Genomic DNA, 18,409 nt, shown 5'->3' with positions numbered 1-18,409 from the left:
ACTGTCGTATGTATCTTCCGTGGTGTATGTATCGGTTCATTCATTCTTATTCTGGTATCGCATTCCATTGTATGAATATACCACAACTTTTGTGGTATATTGGGTATATTTGTGGTATATTTGTCCTTCTGCTGCTGAAGGACATTTGAGTTTTTGCCAGTTATCACTGCATTGCCTCTTAGCTCCAAACTCGTAATTTTTGCCTGCTCTGTGAAAATGGGCTGGAACCTTTCAACGTCTTTCCTTTGTCCACTGGCACCAAAGCATTGTCAAGAAAGAGTAGTGGAGGGATTTCCCTGGTGGCACAGTGGTTGAGAATCCGCCTGCCAATGCAGGGGACACGGGTTTGATCCCTGGTCCGAGAACATCACACATGCCGTGGAGCAACTAAGCAACATGCCGAGGAGCAACTAAGCGCCACAGCTACTGAGCCTGCGCTCTAGAGCCCGTGAGCCATGACTACTGAAGCCCGCGCGCCTAGAGCCCGTGCTCCGCAACAAGAAAAGCCACCGCAGTGAGAAGCCCGCGCACTGCAACAAAGAGTAGCCCCCGCTCACCGCAACTAGAGAAAGCCCAAGTGCAGCAAGGAAGACCCAACGCAGCCAAAAATAAATAAGCTAATTAATTAATTTTTTAAAAAAAGAGGGCTTCCCTGGTGGCACAGTGGTTGAGAGTCCGCCTGCCGATGCAGGGCAAACGGGTTTGTGCCCCGGTCCGGGAGGATCCCGCATGCCGCGGAGCGGCTGGGCCCGTGAGCCATGGCCGCTGAGCCTGTGCGTCCGGAGCCTGTGCTCCGCAACGGGAGAGGCCACAGCAGTGAGAGACCCGTGTACCAAAAAAAAAAAAAAAGTAAGAGTACTGGAAAGACATCTCAGGAGAGAAGGGCTCTGCTTCCTGGTTCCAGGTACTCACAGGGCAGGATCCTGCAGACCACATGGCTTTGCCAGCACCCAACTTCTGCACCGTGTGAGGAAAAGTGCAACAGAAGGAATTATTAACCATAACAGGGATTCACAAGAGAAGAAGCAAGAAGTAAAGAAAGCTCAAAATAATTGCAGATATACTGAACAGCTATTGGTAATAGGGCTGAGATAGCGCACCCAAAGGAAAAACCCCACCTCTCGCCCCATTGGCTTGAGGTCCAGAGCTTGTTGGGGAGGGCCTCACTGAATTGGTTAATAGTTGCTCTGCTGCTGTACCAGTGGGACTTGATGGCATCTACCCCAACCCTCACCCAAAGAAATTTGCTGGAAATCTGCACTCCTGGGTGCTATTAAAAGCCCTTCATTCACAGGAAAGTATCCGGCTGGAGGCATTCTGCAGTGAAACTACCCAAGGGGCCTGGAAGGGAAAGCTACTACAAGAGATGCCATCCAAACAGCAGGAGCTGGAGCTGATAAAATCACACACGCTGCAGGACCCGAGGTCTAGGGAAGCCATGCATACTTCAGGAGCTGCGCCTAGAGGAGCTGGTGGAGCAATTTGTGCCCCAGGACATTGCTGAAAACAAAAGAGCCTACCTTGCGATTAGGCTAACAGTTGGGTGTAGCACCAACAGAGGCAGATAGCTTAGCAGAGGGATGAGGGAAAGTCAGAGGGCCCTAAAGAAAAACAGTCATCCCGAGGCTGCACCCCCTTAGTCAGAGCTGCACACTAAGGGAAACAGACTTTACTGGAATATCCATCCAAGTCACTAAACAAATAAGCAAACAGTACAAGCAACAGGCCCAGGGAGGAGTGGGGGAGGAATCAATATCCAGCATTGCTACAATGTAATATCTAAAATCGCCAATTTTCAACAACAGCAACAACAAAAAAAAATTATGAGACATGCAAAGAAACAGGAAAGTGTGACCATAAGGAAGAAAAAAAGAAAAAGGCAAGAGAAATTGCCTTTGAGAGCACCTAGATGTCAGGCTTAACAAACACGTCAAAGCAGCAACAATAAAGGTGTTCAGAGCCAAAGAAATAAAGGAACATGTGATGACCTTATTTCATATAAAGAGTACCAACAAAGAGATAAAAAATATTTTTTAAAAAAGAAGACCAAACTAAAATTATGGGATTGGAAAGTACAATAACCGAAATGAAATATTCACTAGAGGGGCTCACCAGTAGATTTGAGCTGACAGAAGAAATAATAAGCAAACTTAAAGGTAGACTAATAGAGATGGTGCAATCAGAAGAACGGAGAGAAAATGAAGGAAGAAAAATGAACAGAGAATTCCAAGAAAAGTGGGACATCATTAGGTACACTACCATACATGTAATGGAAACGCCAGAGGAGAAAAGAGAGAAAAACCATCAGGAAAATCCTCAAGGAAATAATGGCTGAAAGCTTCCTAAATTTGATAAAAAACATTATCCACATCCAAGAAGCTCTAAGTATGATCAACAGGAAGAGGTGGTGTCACTGGTAAATTCTGTCAAACACTTAAAGAGGAATTAATTCCAGTTCTTCACAAAATCTTCTTAAAATTAGAAGAGGAAGGAACACTTCCCAGCTTGTTCTATTGAAACAGGAGGGAAGGGGGCAGGGCATAACCTTTAAAAGAATGACATAGCCCAAGGACACAACATAAACCGATTAGAACAACCTAGGTCCCAGACGGCTCCACTAGACCCTGAGCCTCAGTGTATTCTCATTGTATCACATCAGCAAGCTAATGACACACCACAGATGCCATGACAGTGTCAAGGCTGACCAATAAGGTCAAAAAGTGGGCGGTAACCCAATTCCTGGAAACCCCCACCCCTTCCCCAAAATAACTGGAATACTCCTCCCACTCATTAGCCTATGAAATGACCCGCCCCTATAAAAACCGACAACCCCATACCCTGGTGCCTCTCTTGCCTTCTGAGATGGCTCACGCTCTGTCTTCAGAGTGTGTATCTCCCTGAATAAACCTTCTTTCTCTTTACTATGGCTCACTCTTGAATTCTTTCCTGCACAAACCCAAGAGCCCACCTTTGGCAGCCATCCCTGGGACTCGCCTGAGACCTGGGACGTGACCATCCTCTTGTGCCCCACTCTCTTTCCTGCAACACGACTATATATAAAACAGCTAACCTACCAGGACCTACTGTATGACACAGGGAACTATACTCAATATTTTGTAATAACCTATAAGGCAAAAGAATCTGAAAAAAGACATATATGTATGTATAGCTGAATCGCTTTGCTGTATACTTGAAACTAACACAACACTGTAAATCAATTATAATTCAATGAAAAAAAATCCTAAAGGATCCACTAAAAAGACTATTAGCACTAATAAATGAATTCAACAAGGTGGCAGGGTACAAGACCAATATACAAAAATAAATTGTATCTCTATAACAAACAGTGAACAATCTGAAAACAAAATTAAGAAAATAATTCCACTTACAATAGCATCAAAAAAAATAAAATACTTAGAAATAAATTTGACAAAAGGTTGCAAAACATGTAGTCTGAAAACTTCAAACACTGTTGAAAGAAATTAAAGGGACTTCCGTGGTGGTGCAGTGGTTAAGAATCTGCCTGCCAATGCAGGGGACATGGGTTCGAGCCCTGGTCCGGGACGATCCCACATGCCATGGAGCAACTAAGCCTGTGCGCCACAACTACTGAGCCTGCGCTCTATAGCCCATGAGCCACAACTACTGAGCCTGTGTGCCACAACTACTGAAGCCCACGTGCCTAGAGCCCATGCTCCACCACAACAGAAGCCACTGCAATGAGAAGGCTGCACACCGCAACGAAGAGTAGTCCCCCTCACTGCAACTAAAGAAAGCCCAGGCGCAGCAACGAAGACCCAACGCAGACAAAAATAAATAAAATTAAATTAAATTTTAAAAAGAGATTAAAGAAGACCTAAGTGAATACAATGACATCCCTTGTTTATGGTGAGGAAAACAATGTCGTTTTGACAACAACAATGTTGTTTGACAAAACTTGTCAAATTGATCTGCAGATTCAGTGCAATCCCTATCAAAACCCCAGCTTGTCTTTTTTTACAGCAATTGACAAGCTGATCCTAAAATTCATATAGAAACATAAAGGATCCAGAATACCAAAAACAATCTTGAAAAAAAGAACACAGTTGGAAAAAAGAACTCACAACTCCCTATTACAAAACTTACTACAAAGCAATACGATCAGGACTCTGGGGTACTGACGTAATAAGGATAGATCCATGGATCAATGGAATAGAATTGAGAGTCCAGAACCAAACTGTCACGTTTATGGTCAATTCATTTTTGTCAAGAATGCCAAGGTAATTCAATGGGTAAAGAATAATAATTGTCCCAGAAGTGGTAGCAGGACAACTGTATCTCCACATGCAAAAGAATGAATTTATATCCTCTCCTTACATTATACACAAATAGTAATTCTAAATGGATCATAGACCTAAAAGTAAGAGCTGAAACTGTAAATCTCTAAGAAGAAAACAGGAATAAATCCTCATGACCTTGGACTAGGCAAAGCTTTCTTAGGCACAAAATCAAAAGCACAAAAGAAAAGATGGATGTATTAGATTCCATCAAAATTAGATTTTTGTGCTTTAAAGACACCATCAAGAAAGTTAAAAGAAAACCTACAAAATGGGAGAAAATATTTGCAAGTCATATATCTAAGTGGCTTATATCCAGAATATATAAAGAACTCATAACTGAATAATAAAATATAAATAACCAAATTTAAGAATGGGCTGGGAATTCCCTGGTTGTCCAATGGTTAGGACTTGGCACTTTCACTGCCAGGGCCCAGGTTCAATCCATGGTCAGGGAACTAAGATCCCGCAAGCCACACAGTGTGGTCAAAAAAAGAAGAATGGGGCTTCCCTGGTGGCGCAGTGGTTGAGAGTCCGCCTGCCAATGCAGGGGACGTGGGTTCGTGCCCCGGTCCAGGAAGATCCCACATGCCGCAGAGCGGCTGGGTCCGTGAGCCATGGCCGCTGGGCCTGCGCGTCCGGAGCCTGTGCTCCGCAACGGGAGAGGCCACAACAGTGAGAGGCCCGCGTACCGCAAAAAAAAAAAAAAAGAAGAAGAATGAGCAAATGACCTGAATAGATACAAACAACATATATCAATGGCCAATAAGTGTATGCTAAATCCTCAACATTATTAGACATTAGGGAAATTGAAATCAAAGCTACAATGAGATACCACTTCACACCCAAGAGGATGACTATAATAAAAAAGATAGATAGGGACTTCCCTGGTGGCGCAGTGGTTAAGAATCTGCCTGCCAATGCAGGGGACACGGGTTCGAGCCCTGGTCCGGGAAGATCCCATATGCAGCAGAGCAACTAAGCCCGTGTGCCACAACTACTGAGCCTGCGTTCTAGAGCCCACGAGCCACAACTACTGAGCCTGAGTGCCACAACTACTGAAGCCCATGCACCTAGAGCCTGTGCTCCACAACAGGAGAAGCCACCGCAATGAGAAGCCCGCAGTCTGCAAGGAAGAGTAGCCCCCGCTCGCCACAGCTACAGAAAGCCCACACGCAGCAACGAAGACCAAACGCAGCCAAAAATTAATTAATTAATTATTTTAAATTTCAAAAAAAATGTATATCCGTACAATGGAATATTATTCAGCTATAAAAAGGAATCAAGTGTTGCTACATGCTACAATGTGGATGAACCTTGAAAACATCAGGTTAAATGAAGAAGCCAATCAAAAAGATCACATGTTGTCTAATTCCATTTCTATGAAATGCCCAGAACAGGCAAACCCATAGAAACAGAAAGTAGATTAGTGGCTGCCTAGACCTGGGTTGCCTAGACTTGTTTTCCATGGGACGGTAATTCTATTACCAGTTATCCTGTTATGGTTGGAAGCAGAAATCCTAAACTGTTTTTTCTAATCAGGTATTTTCCATAAAAAATTTCAAGCAGACAGAAAAATTGAAAGAATTTTACCATTAACGTCTGTATTCTCACTACATTGATTCTACAATTAATATTTTACTATGTTTGGCTTATCACTCCAGAAAGTTTTCTCATGTTCCTTCCAAATCAATCCTTTCTCCCACCCTACCCAGAGGTTCTGATTTTTTTCCACCATGAATTAGTTTTGCCTATTCCAGAACTTCATATATATGGAAGCATGCATGCAATATGTGTTCTTTTGTGTAAGCTTTCTTTCACTCACAGTAATATTTTGAAGATTGATTCCTGTTGTTCTGTGTATCATTAGGTTATTCCTTTCCCTTGCTAAGTAGTATTCCATCATTTGAATATGTAAGTTTGTTTATCCTTTCTTCTATTGAAGGACTCCTCAGCTGTTTCCAGTTTTTTACTATTATGAATAAAGTTGCCATGAACATTCTTGTCACAGTCATTTTTTTAGACATATATTTTTATATATATTAGATAAATACCTAGGAATGGAATTGCTGGATCATGGAGCAGGTATTATGTTTGGTTTTCATAAGAAACTGACTAATCTTTTTCCAACGTGGCTTTACCATTTTGCTCTCTCATCAACAATGCATGAGGGTTCCATTTACTCCACATCTTCACTAACATTCTAAATTATTTTTTGAAGCAAGCATAACATTTCTAACAGAACTTGACAAACTACACAAAAAGAAAACTACAGAGATAGCTTATTTATAAATATTTTTTCCAAAAATTCCAAACAAATTATTAGCGGATAGAATCCAAGAGCACATTAAAATAATTATTCATCATGACCAAGAGGGATTTATTTCAGGAATACAAGGGGCTTTGATATTAGGAAATTTATTAACAGAATTTACATATTAAAGATCTCAAAAGAAAATTATTGAAGAGGCATTAATAGAACCTAATAACCATTTTTCATAAAAACATTTAATAAAAGAGAAATCAGCAAATACTTCTTTAAAAAGATTTTTCTAAGTGGGGAGAAATATTAGAAGTATTCCCACATCTAGGAAATTAGGAACATGATAAGAATGCCCATTATTGCACCTCTACTTAATCTTGCATTCAAAGGATTAGCCTGTGCAACTTCGGAAGAATTTTTAAATTAGAGACATGAAAATTGGAATGAAGGAGAAATAAAGTTATTACTTTGCAAATGACATAAATGTATATCTAGAAAATCCAAGAGAATCAACAGGAAAATGACAACCAACAATAATGGTAAGGTAGCAGAGTACAGAATGATATACAGAAATTAGTAGCACTTACATATGAAAAAAAAACCCACCTAGTTAGAACATACAATAGAAAAATAGTCTCTATAACAGCAACAAGAAAAAGACAACCAAGAGGTAAACTTAATAAGAAATGTGTGAAAAAAAATCTACAATAAGAACTCCAAAATACTACTAAAGAACACAAAAGAAGACTATAAAATATGTTCTTGGATAGGAAGACTCAATATCATAAAGTTGCCAATTTCCTCTGGTATAATTTTTAAACTTAATAAAATTCCAACAAAAAGACTGATATACTTTTCCCCCTGAAATTTATAAAAGCTGATATGGAATCTCAAGTGGAAAATAAAGAAGCAAAACTTTCCAAGAAATTCTGAAAAAGAAGATAGGAGGGAACTGGCCAGGCCAGGTATTAAAACATATTTCAAAACCTTCATAATTAAAATAAGGTAAATATGTGCTTTTAAACAAATGATCTGGGATCATTTGGGTAGCTAAGTGAAAAAAAATAAAATTGAGCCCATGTTGAATGCTGTACACCAGGGTAAGCTCCAATGGAGCAAATTTATACACTTTTAAAACAAAAATTCTAAAACCACCAGAAGAAGATATGGAAGAATTTTCTTATAACTTTGGAAAAGAAAAAGAAATTTCCACTATGCTTCAAAATACAGAAATCACAAAAGAGAAGATTGATGACTTCAACGGCATAATAGTATTTATTTACATGCAAGTAACTGGTCATGTGTTCACAGTAGCTATCTCTGGGTGGAGGGACTTGGAGTGACATTTATCTTTTTTACCTATCAATTTTTCTAATTTTTCAGTAACGATGATTTATTATTTAAGAGACAGAAGTTCTTCAAAAGGTTGAAGGAGAAGCAATGGCAGCACTTCTGGGTCTCTAAATCCAAACTGTCATGTTCCCTAAAAATCAACCACTGGTCCAGAGAGTACACTGATAGGACCCCTCAGCCCTTTCTTTGAGGGATTCGTTCTTTCATTGGCCCATTTATTCAACAAATACTTACTAAACTCCTACTATGTCCCAGACACTACATTGTATAGGAATCTGGTTGGAACTCCATGAGAAACAATACAGTGTGGTGTTGAAGAGTGAGGTCTCTGGAGCCAGCTCCAGCCTTGACCAGCTGTGTGACCTAAGATAAATTAACTCACCTCTCTGAGCCTCAGTTTTGTTATCTGTGAAAAAGGGACACTAATAATATTCAAAACTAAATGAATGTCCAATGTTAACACACTTCAAATAGGGAATTCCCTGGTGGTCCAGTGGTTAGGACTCCATGCTCTTACCACCGAGGGCCCAGGTTCAATCCGCGGTTAGGAAACTAAGATTGCAAGCCATGCAGTGCAGAAAAATAAAAAAAAATTTTAAATTAAAAAAAAAATAAAACTTTAACAGACTTAAGCACTTTGGAAAACCATTTGGCAGAATCTTTTAAAGCAGAACATTCTCGATTCCATTCCTAGAAATACAGCTAACAGAAAGTATCCAGGTGATTACCAAAAGACGTAAAAATGTCCCATGGGCTTCCCTGGTGGCGCAGCGGTTGAGAGTCCGCCTGCCGATGCAGGGGACGCGGGTTTGTGCCCGGGTCCGGGAAGATCCCACATGTTGCGGAGCGGCCCTAGACCCGTGAGCCATGGCCGCTGAGCCTGCGCGTCCGGAGCCTGTGCTCCGCAACGGGAGAGGCCACAGCAGTGAGAGGCCCGCGTACCGCAAAAAAAAAAAAAAAAAAAAAAAAAAAAATGTCCCTGAAGTCATCGTTTGTAATAGGCCAAAACTAGAAACAAAATCCCAAATGTTCATTCAGAGTAAAATGGATGACTACCGTATATCCACACAGGGGAATACGACACAGAAGTGAAAATGGACAAACTACAACAATAGGGATGAACCTCCTAAACACAACGTTTTTGCAAAAGAATGAATACCGTATGCTTCCACTTGTACAAAGTTCAAACAGGTAAGACTAGTCTATGATGTTAACCCTTGAACGTGCACAATGCTGGCTTCTGGATGCTGGTCACGTTCTTCTTCTTCAACCGGGCGTTGGTTACACAGGTGCGTTCCCACACCGAGTAGATGAAGGATACTCGCTCAGATCCTGCAGGTAAAGAAGGGAGATATGCCAACAGGCAAGGCAAGTGGGTACAAGACAAGGACACTTTGTACACAAGATCTCATCAGCTTCACCAAGAAGCTTGCTTATTCCCATTTTTCTAGGAACAGGCAACTCCCTCGGTCCTACTTTTATGTTTCTGTTTTTGACAGAGAATAGGTGCAGAACAATATTTCTTTAAGAAAAACCCTAGCGCACATGTGATGAAAAACAGCAGCAGCCTATGACCTCAGCATTGGGGGCAATGGGAGCAGTGGGGTTCGGGGCAGCTGGACAGCGTATGTTCTGCTTACAGGACGCTCATAGCACTGTGTAATTTATGACAACAGAAATAGGAAATAACCTAAATGTCCAACGATAGAGAAATGGTTAAACAAATGCCCTCACTTATTTATTCAACAAAATTTTATTGCGTGTCTGTTCTGTGCCAAGTATCATTCCGGGATCGGGGGATATGTGAGCAAACAATACATTCTTTTTTTTTTTTTTTTTTTTTGCGGTATGCGGGCCTCTCACTGTTGTGGCCTCTCCCGTTGCGGAGCACAGGCTCTGGATGCGCAGGCTCTGGATGCGCAGGCTCAGCGGCCATGGTTCACGGGCCCAGCCGCTCCACGGCATGTGGGATCTTCCCAGACCGGGGCACGAACCCGTGTCCCCTGCATCGGCAGGCGGACTCTCAACCACTGCGCCACCAGGGAAGCCCAACAATACATTCTTGATGTATTGCTTAGCCAAACACCAGAAGACCAAACTACACAGAGCATACACTTCAGTGCTCACTATATACCAGGCACTTTATACACCTTATCTCCCTAATCCTCACACAACCCTACGAATCCTATCCTCATTTTACAGATGAAGAAACAGGCACAGAGAAGTTTAAGTAACTCAGTCAAAGATTACACACAGCTACTAAGAGCTAGGATTTTAATCCAGGGGAGCTGACCCAAAGATCACAGAAAATATCATCGCTGCGGCGTGGCTTAAGACCAGTTTCTATTTCTTTCCTTATAGACTTCTGTTTGTCACCCAGTTGTAAAAACTGGGCCCACCCCTTGGAGAGCTAGTTCAACCGGCTGCCTCCTCCTTCCAGTGCATGTGACAGCCAAAGTCTCCTTCTGATTTCTGTAAGTGTCTTTATCTCACTTCTGAGAAAGAAAACCAACCCTGACCTCTGGGAGCTGGCCCCCGGCACTGTCACCTGCGCCTTGGTATTTTCCTGGCGAACATAAACATTAGATAAAGCCACTTGGTGACCATGATGGATTAATAAAAAAAAGAAAAACAAAAAAGATCCTTTCATAATCACATCTGAACACAAACAAAACATGAACATTGGTTAAGGCACAATAATGGCCAAAAAAAGGCTCATATGAGCGGCTTCTGCTTCTTAGGCAATTACAGCTTTAGCCTCGGTCTAGCCTCCCTACTTCTGAATAAGGTTTATTAAGAAATGCCCTGCTGGGCTTCCCTGGTGGCGCAGTGGTTGAGAGTCCGCCTGCCGATGCAGGGGACAAGGGTTCGTGCCCCGGTCCAGGAGGATCCCACATGCCGCGGAGCAGCCGGGCCCGTGAGCCATGGCTGCTGAGCCTGCGCATCCGGAGCCTGTGCTCTAAAACGGAAGAGGCCACAACAGTGAGGGGCCTGCGTACCGCAAAAAAAAAAAAAAAAAGAAAGAAATGCCCTGCTTGCTAACAGCATCAGTCCAGAGCAAACCTCCACTTCCTAAAATCTTTTTTTTTTTTTTAAAGAAGATGTTGGGGGTAGGAGTTTATTAACTAATTTATTTATTTTTGCTGTGTTGCGTCTTCGTTTCTGTGCGAGGGCTTTCTCTAGTTGTGGCAAGCGGGGGCCACTCTTCATCGCGGTGCGCGGGCCTCTCACCATCGCGGCCTCTCTTGTTGCGGAGCACAGGCTCCAGACGTGCAGGCTCAGTAGTTCTGGCTCACGGGCCCAGCTGCTCCACGGCATGTGGGATCCTCCCAGGCCAGGGCTCGAACCCGTGTCCCCTGCATTAGCAGGCAGATTCTCAACCACTGTGCCACCAGGGAAGCCCCCTTTCTTTTTTTTTTTTTTGTGGTACGCTGGCCTCTCACTGTTGTGGCCTCTCCCGTCGTAGAGCACAGGCTCCGGACGCGCAAGCTCAGCGGCCATGGCTCACGGGCCCAGCCGCTCCGCGGCATGTGGGATCTTCCCGGACCGGGGAACGAACCCGTGTCCCCTGCATCGGCAGGTGGACTCTCAACCACTGCACCACCAGGGAAGCCCCACTTCCTAAAATCTTGACTTTTCCTTCTGCTTCTTTGTAGTCCTCCTGCCTGCATTGGATCGTGTTGTCCAGACTTAGCTCTGCCTCAGCCCTGGTGATTTCTGCCGTACAAAACCCAGTCACTATCAGCATCTTGTGATGTGACATCACTGGTGTGCAGAGGATAAGAGGGAAGGTCGTGCTGCTCCCGGGCCCCAGGACCCGCCCCCCCCATGGCCTCCCACACCCTGTACCCCTCATACTCACCCACTCTATGCCCAGCCCCCAAGCCCCACTCCAACCTAAACAGCCAGGTTAGCCTGACCTCCCAGCCCCACCCCTGGGACACTGGGACCTAAACTGACTCCATCTCTTGGCACTGGATTTTTTTCCTACCATTCTACAATAACCACATGATTATAACCTTTATAATCAAGAAAAAAAATTATGATTTTCTTATACTTAATGGGAATCTGCATTTCTGCATTACAACCAGGCTCCCCTGGGGTTTTACTGTCAACTCAACTGGGTTAGGAACGAAGCGTGACATCTGTAACATACAGGTCCTGTGACTGACGCTCCTACATTAGCTCAGGTTGGCGGGTCGGGAAATAGGCAAGAGCAATAAAAGCAGTTATTGATATTATTGTCATTCTAGAGTTAAGAGTTAAGAGCACACATTATAGAGTTAACGTGTGCTCTACTGAGCACACATTAATGTGACCAGAACTACATCCTTATGCATTAAGCACTGGACATGTGTTCTCCCAGCAAATCCTCACAGTAGCCCACAGTGCTGCTGTCAGAGAACAGAGACCATTCAGCATAACCTGGTGTTTAAGGACGTGAGCTCTGGGACAGACAGCCAGGGTTTGTGTCAGGCTCCCCCTCTGACTATATCTGAGACCTTGAGCAAGCTACTGAACCCCCTGTGCCTCAGTTTCCTCATCTGTAAAGTGGGGATAAAGGTGCCTTGTTGTATCAAATAAGGAAATGTGCAATGGGAGATGGGGTACTTATACACCTGCTTTTCTGAGCACCTCTACCTACCACGTGAGTTTGGATGTAATTAACTAGATGAACGAATAACCTCCAGCCTGCAAGCAGAGGGGTTTAGCATGTTGTGGGTGAAGAAAGGCCTGGGGGAGGCGTGGACGTGGAGCCCACTCTTGGCGACACTGGCACATGCTGTGGTTCCCATCTGGCAGGCTCCCTCCCAGGGAAGAGAAACCAGGAAATAGAGGAGGCAAGAAGCTAGATCTAGCGGGGCCAGCAGACAAAGCACAAACCCTCTGCCAGGTCATACTCCAGAGAGGAAAGGGGAGGGGTTGAACTTACTGGAGAATAATCATATTTGCTGAGCACCTACTATGTGCCAGACACGGCGCCAAGTGCTTTAGGAATATTATCTCATTTGCTCTTCAGTAGAAGCCCGTAGGTAATGTAATATCATTATCCCCATTTCACAGATCGGGAAACTGAGACTCAAAGAGGGGAAGCCCTAGACTAACAAGCATTGGAGCAGGGGTGTGATTTAAGCAGTTCCATCCTGAGTCACAACCTTAACCCATATCCTTCCTTCTTCCTAACAGAGGTCTCTGGGGGACAAACAGGACAAGGAGAGCACAGAGCTTTCGGGTTTTAACTCCCAGACCATTCTCTTCCCATGCCCTTCACCCCGTGTGGCTTCACTGAGACTATGGATGTAGCTTGGCGGAGGTGGGGCTTCAGAGCCCAGGGAGCTGTGAGGACAGCAGTGTGAGTACGCAGTGTTGTCCTGAAATGTCGAAAGGCAGAGGAGATTAAAAAGCACAGGCTGTTGGGCACATCCAGTGGGGTTGCCTGTGGCTGAATCTCTAGGTGCTCAAGGCAGTAATGCAGCTACGAAATAGCTGCTGTTTACTGAGACCTGCCAAGCCCGTCTCTTACCAAGAGCCAATTGAGGTGAAGGTACAAACGTGAAACAGACTCCAGTGCAAGACTTCATCAGCTTCCCGAGACCACTGCCAAAGGTGAAGAAGTTTCTGCCAAGTGTATGAGGCTGGGTGTTAATTTCGTGCAAGTTCCAATAACATCCCAACAATAACAATAGCAACAACAATAATAATAACTAAGGTCCAACCCTGGTTTAGTGCCTGCCGTGAGCCAGCACAGCTCTTAAGTCCCTTACCTGTGTGAATTTGATTAATGCCAGAAACCACCTAAGAGATACATACTGGTGTCATCCCCATACAGATGAACACACTGAGCCCAAGACTGCCTAACTAACTCGTCACATTCACAGAGCCAGGAAGTAGAAGGGCTCGGCCCATCTACTCCCTGATGGATAGACAGACAGGCAGACAGAGGGACTGATGGACAGTCAGGTGGACGGAGGGACCCCCCTGCCTCTCAAGGCCAGCACCCGCACAGAGATGTTGTTCAACACACCTGAACTGAAAGACGGGTGCCCTTCTGGAATTTGAAATCTGGAGGCACATGGGGCATCACCGGTCACAGCAGGGTTTTGAACCAAATTTCCAAACCACGGCTCCAGAGGGGAAAAACAGTCATGGGCTTTCTGAGTGGCAAATCAGAGCTTCCTGTACACAGCCAGCCAAGGTTCCCATTGTGCTGTAGGACAGGGCATCCTGGCCGGGCTCGGACCTCACCCCGTCTCCTGGGGACACCAAACACAGCAAGGTGGTGGCCCAGAGTTCTACTCCACGCTTGTAGGTAATGAATGCTATGCACCCCATTTTACGAGCGAGAAAACTGGAGTTCAGGGAGTCTGAAACTTACCCAGATCACGTGGAAGGCAGGCAGCAGTCCAGACACTAGCTCCCCCTCTGAAGGGCTCAGGGTCCCTCCCTTCCCAGGCCCTTGGGAGGGGTGCTGCATTTCCCGGGGTGTGCTACGAGGTAGATCCAGCCCCCCACGCCCTGCACAGAGCAAAACTCTGGGATGCCAGCTTGCTGGGGAAGACGAGGTGGAGCCTGAGCAGCGGCAGGATGCCCTAGCCTCGGGGGACAGTGGGAAGCCTCATCCTCAGAGCCCCCGCCACACCCCATGGGGCCGCAGCCCGAGCCCCCTGCTGGGTAAATCAGCTCAGCTGGCGCAGCCCCCTTGGGAGACACTCCTGTTAGCCAAGAATTCCAAGAATTCAGAGGGCGGGGCCCTTGAGAAAACAGGCCCTGCGACTTGATATCTGGGCCAATGCAGCATTTCCATGGCCTGGGAGGGCTCACACCACGAAGGTGGGTGCATCTTCCAGAGGGAGAAACCCAGGCACACAGGGCCAAGGGTCAAGGCACTCATCCACCCTCCCAACCTTCAGAAGTGCTGCCTGGGAAAATCCTGAGCAACGTGCAGCCTGAGAACTCTCCTGGCGGGTGACCTTCCCTTTGGAGGCAGGGTGGGGGAGAGCAGTGAAGAGGCAGTTTTGCCTCAAGTGGAAACTTGGTTAGGTTTCAAATTCAAAGGAATGTCCTCTTTATCGAGTCTGATCTTTATTTAACCCTAACCACCCCTCGGCATCATCCAGCACCCAGTCTAAGCATTTACAAACACGAAGGGGTAGTAGCATTATGAATATCATGCCCATTTTACAGGTCAGGAAACTGAGGTACAGAGAGATTAAGAAATTTGCCCAAGGTCACACAACAAGTGAGTCACAGAGCAGGAATCTAAACTCAGGGAGCCTGACCCAGAGTCTGTGATTTGACCACTGTGAGATCCTGCTTTTCCTTTAATGGGGTGTTAAAGATGACATCGTGGGGGTCATTATCACCAATCTCCATACTCTGACCACTGTGAGATCCTGCCATCCCTTTTAATAGGGTTAAAAATGACATCACAAGGGGTCATTAGCACCATTTCCTACATCACAGCCTTGATAGACCCTGATGAGCCCAGGTCCTGTGCTATGTGTGACAGGCCATGCATGGAGGCTGGCATGGAAAGTTCCTTTGTGCCCCTTCAGGGAGACGGAAGTGGTCAGGGCCAGGCCTATTTCGTAATATAACCTTAAATCTCGCTACCAAGTGACGGGCACTAAGGGAGAGTGCCAGACATTTCTCTGAGAGCCTTACCTACATGATCTCATCAAGGTCCTACACACTCCCTGGCATAGTCACTAGAGGTGTCCCCGTTGCACAATTGTGGAATCCAAGGCTCAGGAGCATTAAGAAGTGTGTTCCTGGTAAGCTGGTAAATGCAGAAGGCAGATGCATTTGTTTCCTAGGGCTGCTGTAACAAAGTCCCACCAACGTGAGTTAAAACAACAGAAATTGATTCTCACAATTCTAGAGGCCAGAAATGCAAAAGGCAAGTCTCTGGAGGAGGCTCCCTCCCCACTTCAGCCAGCTGCTGGCGGCTCTAGGTGTTCCTTGGCTGTGGCCACATCACTCCAATTCTGCTTCTGTCTACACGGGGCTTTATCCTCTTCTGTGTGTATCTCTCTGCTCTTATAATGACACGTCTTTGGATTTGGAGTCCTTTTGGATAATCTAGGATGATCTAGATTCTTAGGTTAATCACATCTGCAAAGGCCTTTTCTCCAAATGAGGTCACATTCTGGAGATTAGGTCTTGGACATATCTTTTGGGGCAGCTGCCTTTCAACTCACTACTGTAGAACTTGAGCCAGTCTGGCTCCCACCCAGGCTTTTAAAAAGTATAAGGCAACCCCACAAGTACCCTAGGTGCCAGCCCCTATGGAGGGGTTCCTGCCTGCCCCAGGTGGAGCTTCAAATACACAAGGCTCACGTCCACAATACGCCTGGTGAGATGGGGACAGTACAGCCTGGACCTTCTAAGAGTTGGGGACAGGGAACCTAGGTGGTCTTCTCATCTCCAGCAAAGTTTCCTCAACCCTACCTGCCCTGCCCTGGGCAAGCCCCCACTTACCTGCCCTGCATGCTGCAGACTGCATTTCCTTCTGCTCTGGGACATCCCACGAGTGTGAATTTGCTTCTGTGACCAGTGACTTCTTTCTGCCTCCCACTACCTGTGAGGAGGGAGGGCGGGGTGTATGCCTACTTTCACTGGACATCTTATCCCTCCAACACCAAGTGTGGAGCCCCCGTGGGGTTTTTTTCCATAACAGCTTTATTGAGATATAATTCACATGCCGTACAAGTCACCTATTTAGAGTGTACGATGCAATGGTGTTTAGCATATTCACAGAGTTGTGCAGCCGTCACCGCAATCAACTTTAGAACATTTTCGTCACCCTCCCCGAAAAAACCCTGTTCCCACTAGCAGTCACTCCTCCATCTTTCCCCAATCTCCTCCCCATCTCAGGCGACCACTAATCTACTTTCTATCTTTTTTTTTTTTTTTTTTTTTTTGCAGTACGCGGGCCTCTCACTGTTGTGGCCTCTCCTGTTGCGGAGCACAGGCTCCGGACGCGCAGGCTCAGCGGCCATGGCTCACGGACCCAGCCGCTCCGCAGCATGTGGGATCTTCCCGGACCCAGGCACGAACCTGTGTCCCCTGCATCGGCAGGCGGACTCTCAACCACTGTGCCACCAAGGAAGCCCTACTTTCTGTCTTTATGGGTTTGCCTACTTGGGACATTTCACATAAATGAAATCATATAATATGTGGTCTTTAGTGTCTGGCTTCTTTCACTTGGCCTAACGTGTTCAAGATTCATCTATGTTGTAGCGTTATATATCAGTACTTCATTTCTTTTCATGGCTGAATAATATTGCATTGTGGGATCGCACCACATTTGTTTTATCCATTTATCAGTTGATGGATAAAACATCAATTGATGGACATTTGTTTCTGCTTTTTGGCTCTTGTGAATAGTGCCGCTACATATGTTCATGTCAACGTTTTGGTGTGGACATATGTTTTCATTTCTCTTGGGCGTATGCCCAGGAGTGGAATTGCTGGTTCATATGGAAATTCCATGTTTAACCTTTTCAGGCCCCCTATGGGTTTCTAATGAAAGACTGACTGCCCCTCACAGCCACATGACCTTGGCCTGGTGACCTGACCTTCCCAAGCCTTAGTTTCCTCACTTGTAAAATGGGAATGGACCCACCCAATAAATATTTATTGAACACCTACTGTGGGCGGGGACCCTGTTCTAGGACATGGGACACAACAGTGATCAGCTGACACCCAAAAGAGAGACCAAGATAATAAACAGACAATAATTTAAATACAGTAAGTCAGATGAGAAAACTAAAGCAGAGGAGGAAATGGGAGGGTGCAAAGTGGAGGCAAGATGATGTCACAGGGCTAAGGGCTCCCAGGAAGGCCTCACTGAGGAGGTGACATTGAGCAAAGACCCAGAGGAGATGAGGGACTGAGGCTTGAGAGATGGAGGATACAGCCATGTTGATTATTTGTGTCCTCACCAACTTGGGAATCAATTCATGTAAAGGGAGCCCAAAAGCATAATTTTAAATTCCTTAGAAGCACAAGGTGTGAACACACAGTGTGGGATGAACTACTCTGCCTGGGGACACTCTGGGGGGGACAGTTCTGGGAAGAGGTGGCATTCGACTGGAGCTTGAAGGGTGGGCGGAAATGAGGAGGCACTGGCTGCTCTCCAGCCCGTGATCATCGGGAACTCCCTGGGTGACTTCTGCACCTTCTGAAAGGACCATCTGTGTGAGTCTTTGAGGAAACTGACCAGGCTTTCTGAATCCAAGCAAACTTTGGGGAGTGTCTGAGGATTAGGTGAGCTGAGTCTTCACGCAAAGCAGCGGGCACTCCCCTGCCCCACACCCTGCCCTGCACACATCAGGGGTCTTTGTTTCCTTCAGGGGTGAAGCCTTTCTTTCCAGCTCATTCTCCTCCCCCTTCTCCCTAGTCTGCCACAGCCAAAGACAAGAGGCTAATTTGAAAGTCTGAATCTGGGGGCAGGAAATAGGCAGAATGGGAT

At 45.5% G+C, this 18,409-nt stretch overlaps 1 protein-coding gene across 1 annotated transcript in view; it reads right to left on the bottom strand.

The window, feature by feature from the left end:
• Window positions 1-18,409, bottom strand: part of LOC137220226 (arylacetamide deacetylase-like 4) — a 37,154-nt gene that overhangs the window by 9,258 nt on the left and 9,487 nt on the right. Inside the window, exon 2 of the mRNA XM_067729982.1 lies at window positions 9,162-9,264. Within this exon, the coding sequence (XP_067586083.1) occupies window positions 9,162-9,264 (103 nt within the window). The remainder of the gene's footprint in view (window positions 1-9,161; window positions 9,265-18,409) is intronic.

The sequence above is a fragment of the Pseudorca crassidens genome, chromosome 2 (genome assembly GCF_039906515.1).
Source record: "Pseudorca crassidens isolate mPseCra1 chromosome 2, mPseCra1.hap1, whole genome shotgun sequence".
In the NCBI taxonomy this organism is placed as follows: domain Eukaryota; kingdom Metazoa; phylum Chordata; class Mammalia; order Artiodactyla; family Delphinidae; genus Pseudorca; species Pseudorca crassidens.
Note: the sequence above shows the minus strand (reverse complement) of the source record. Positions and strands in the feature narration are given on the sequence as shown.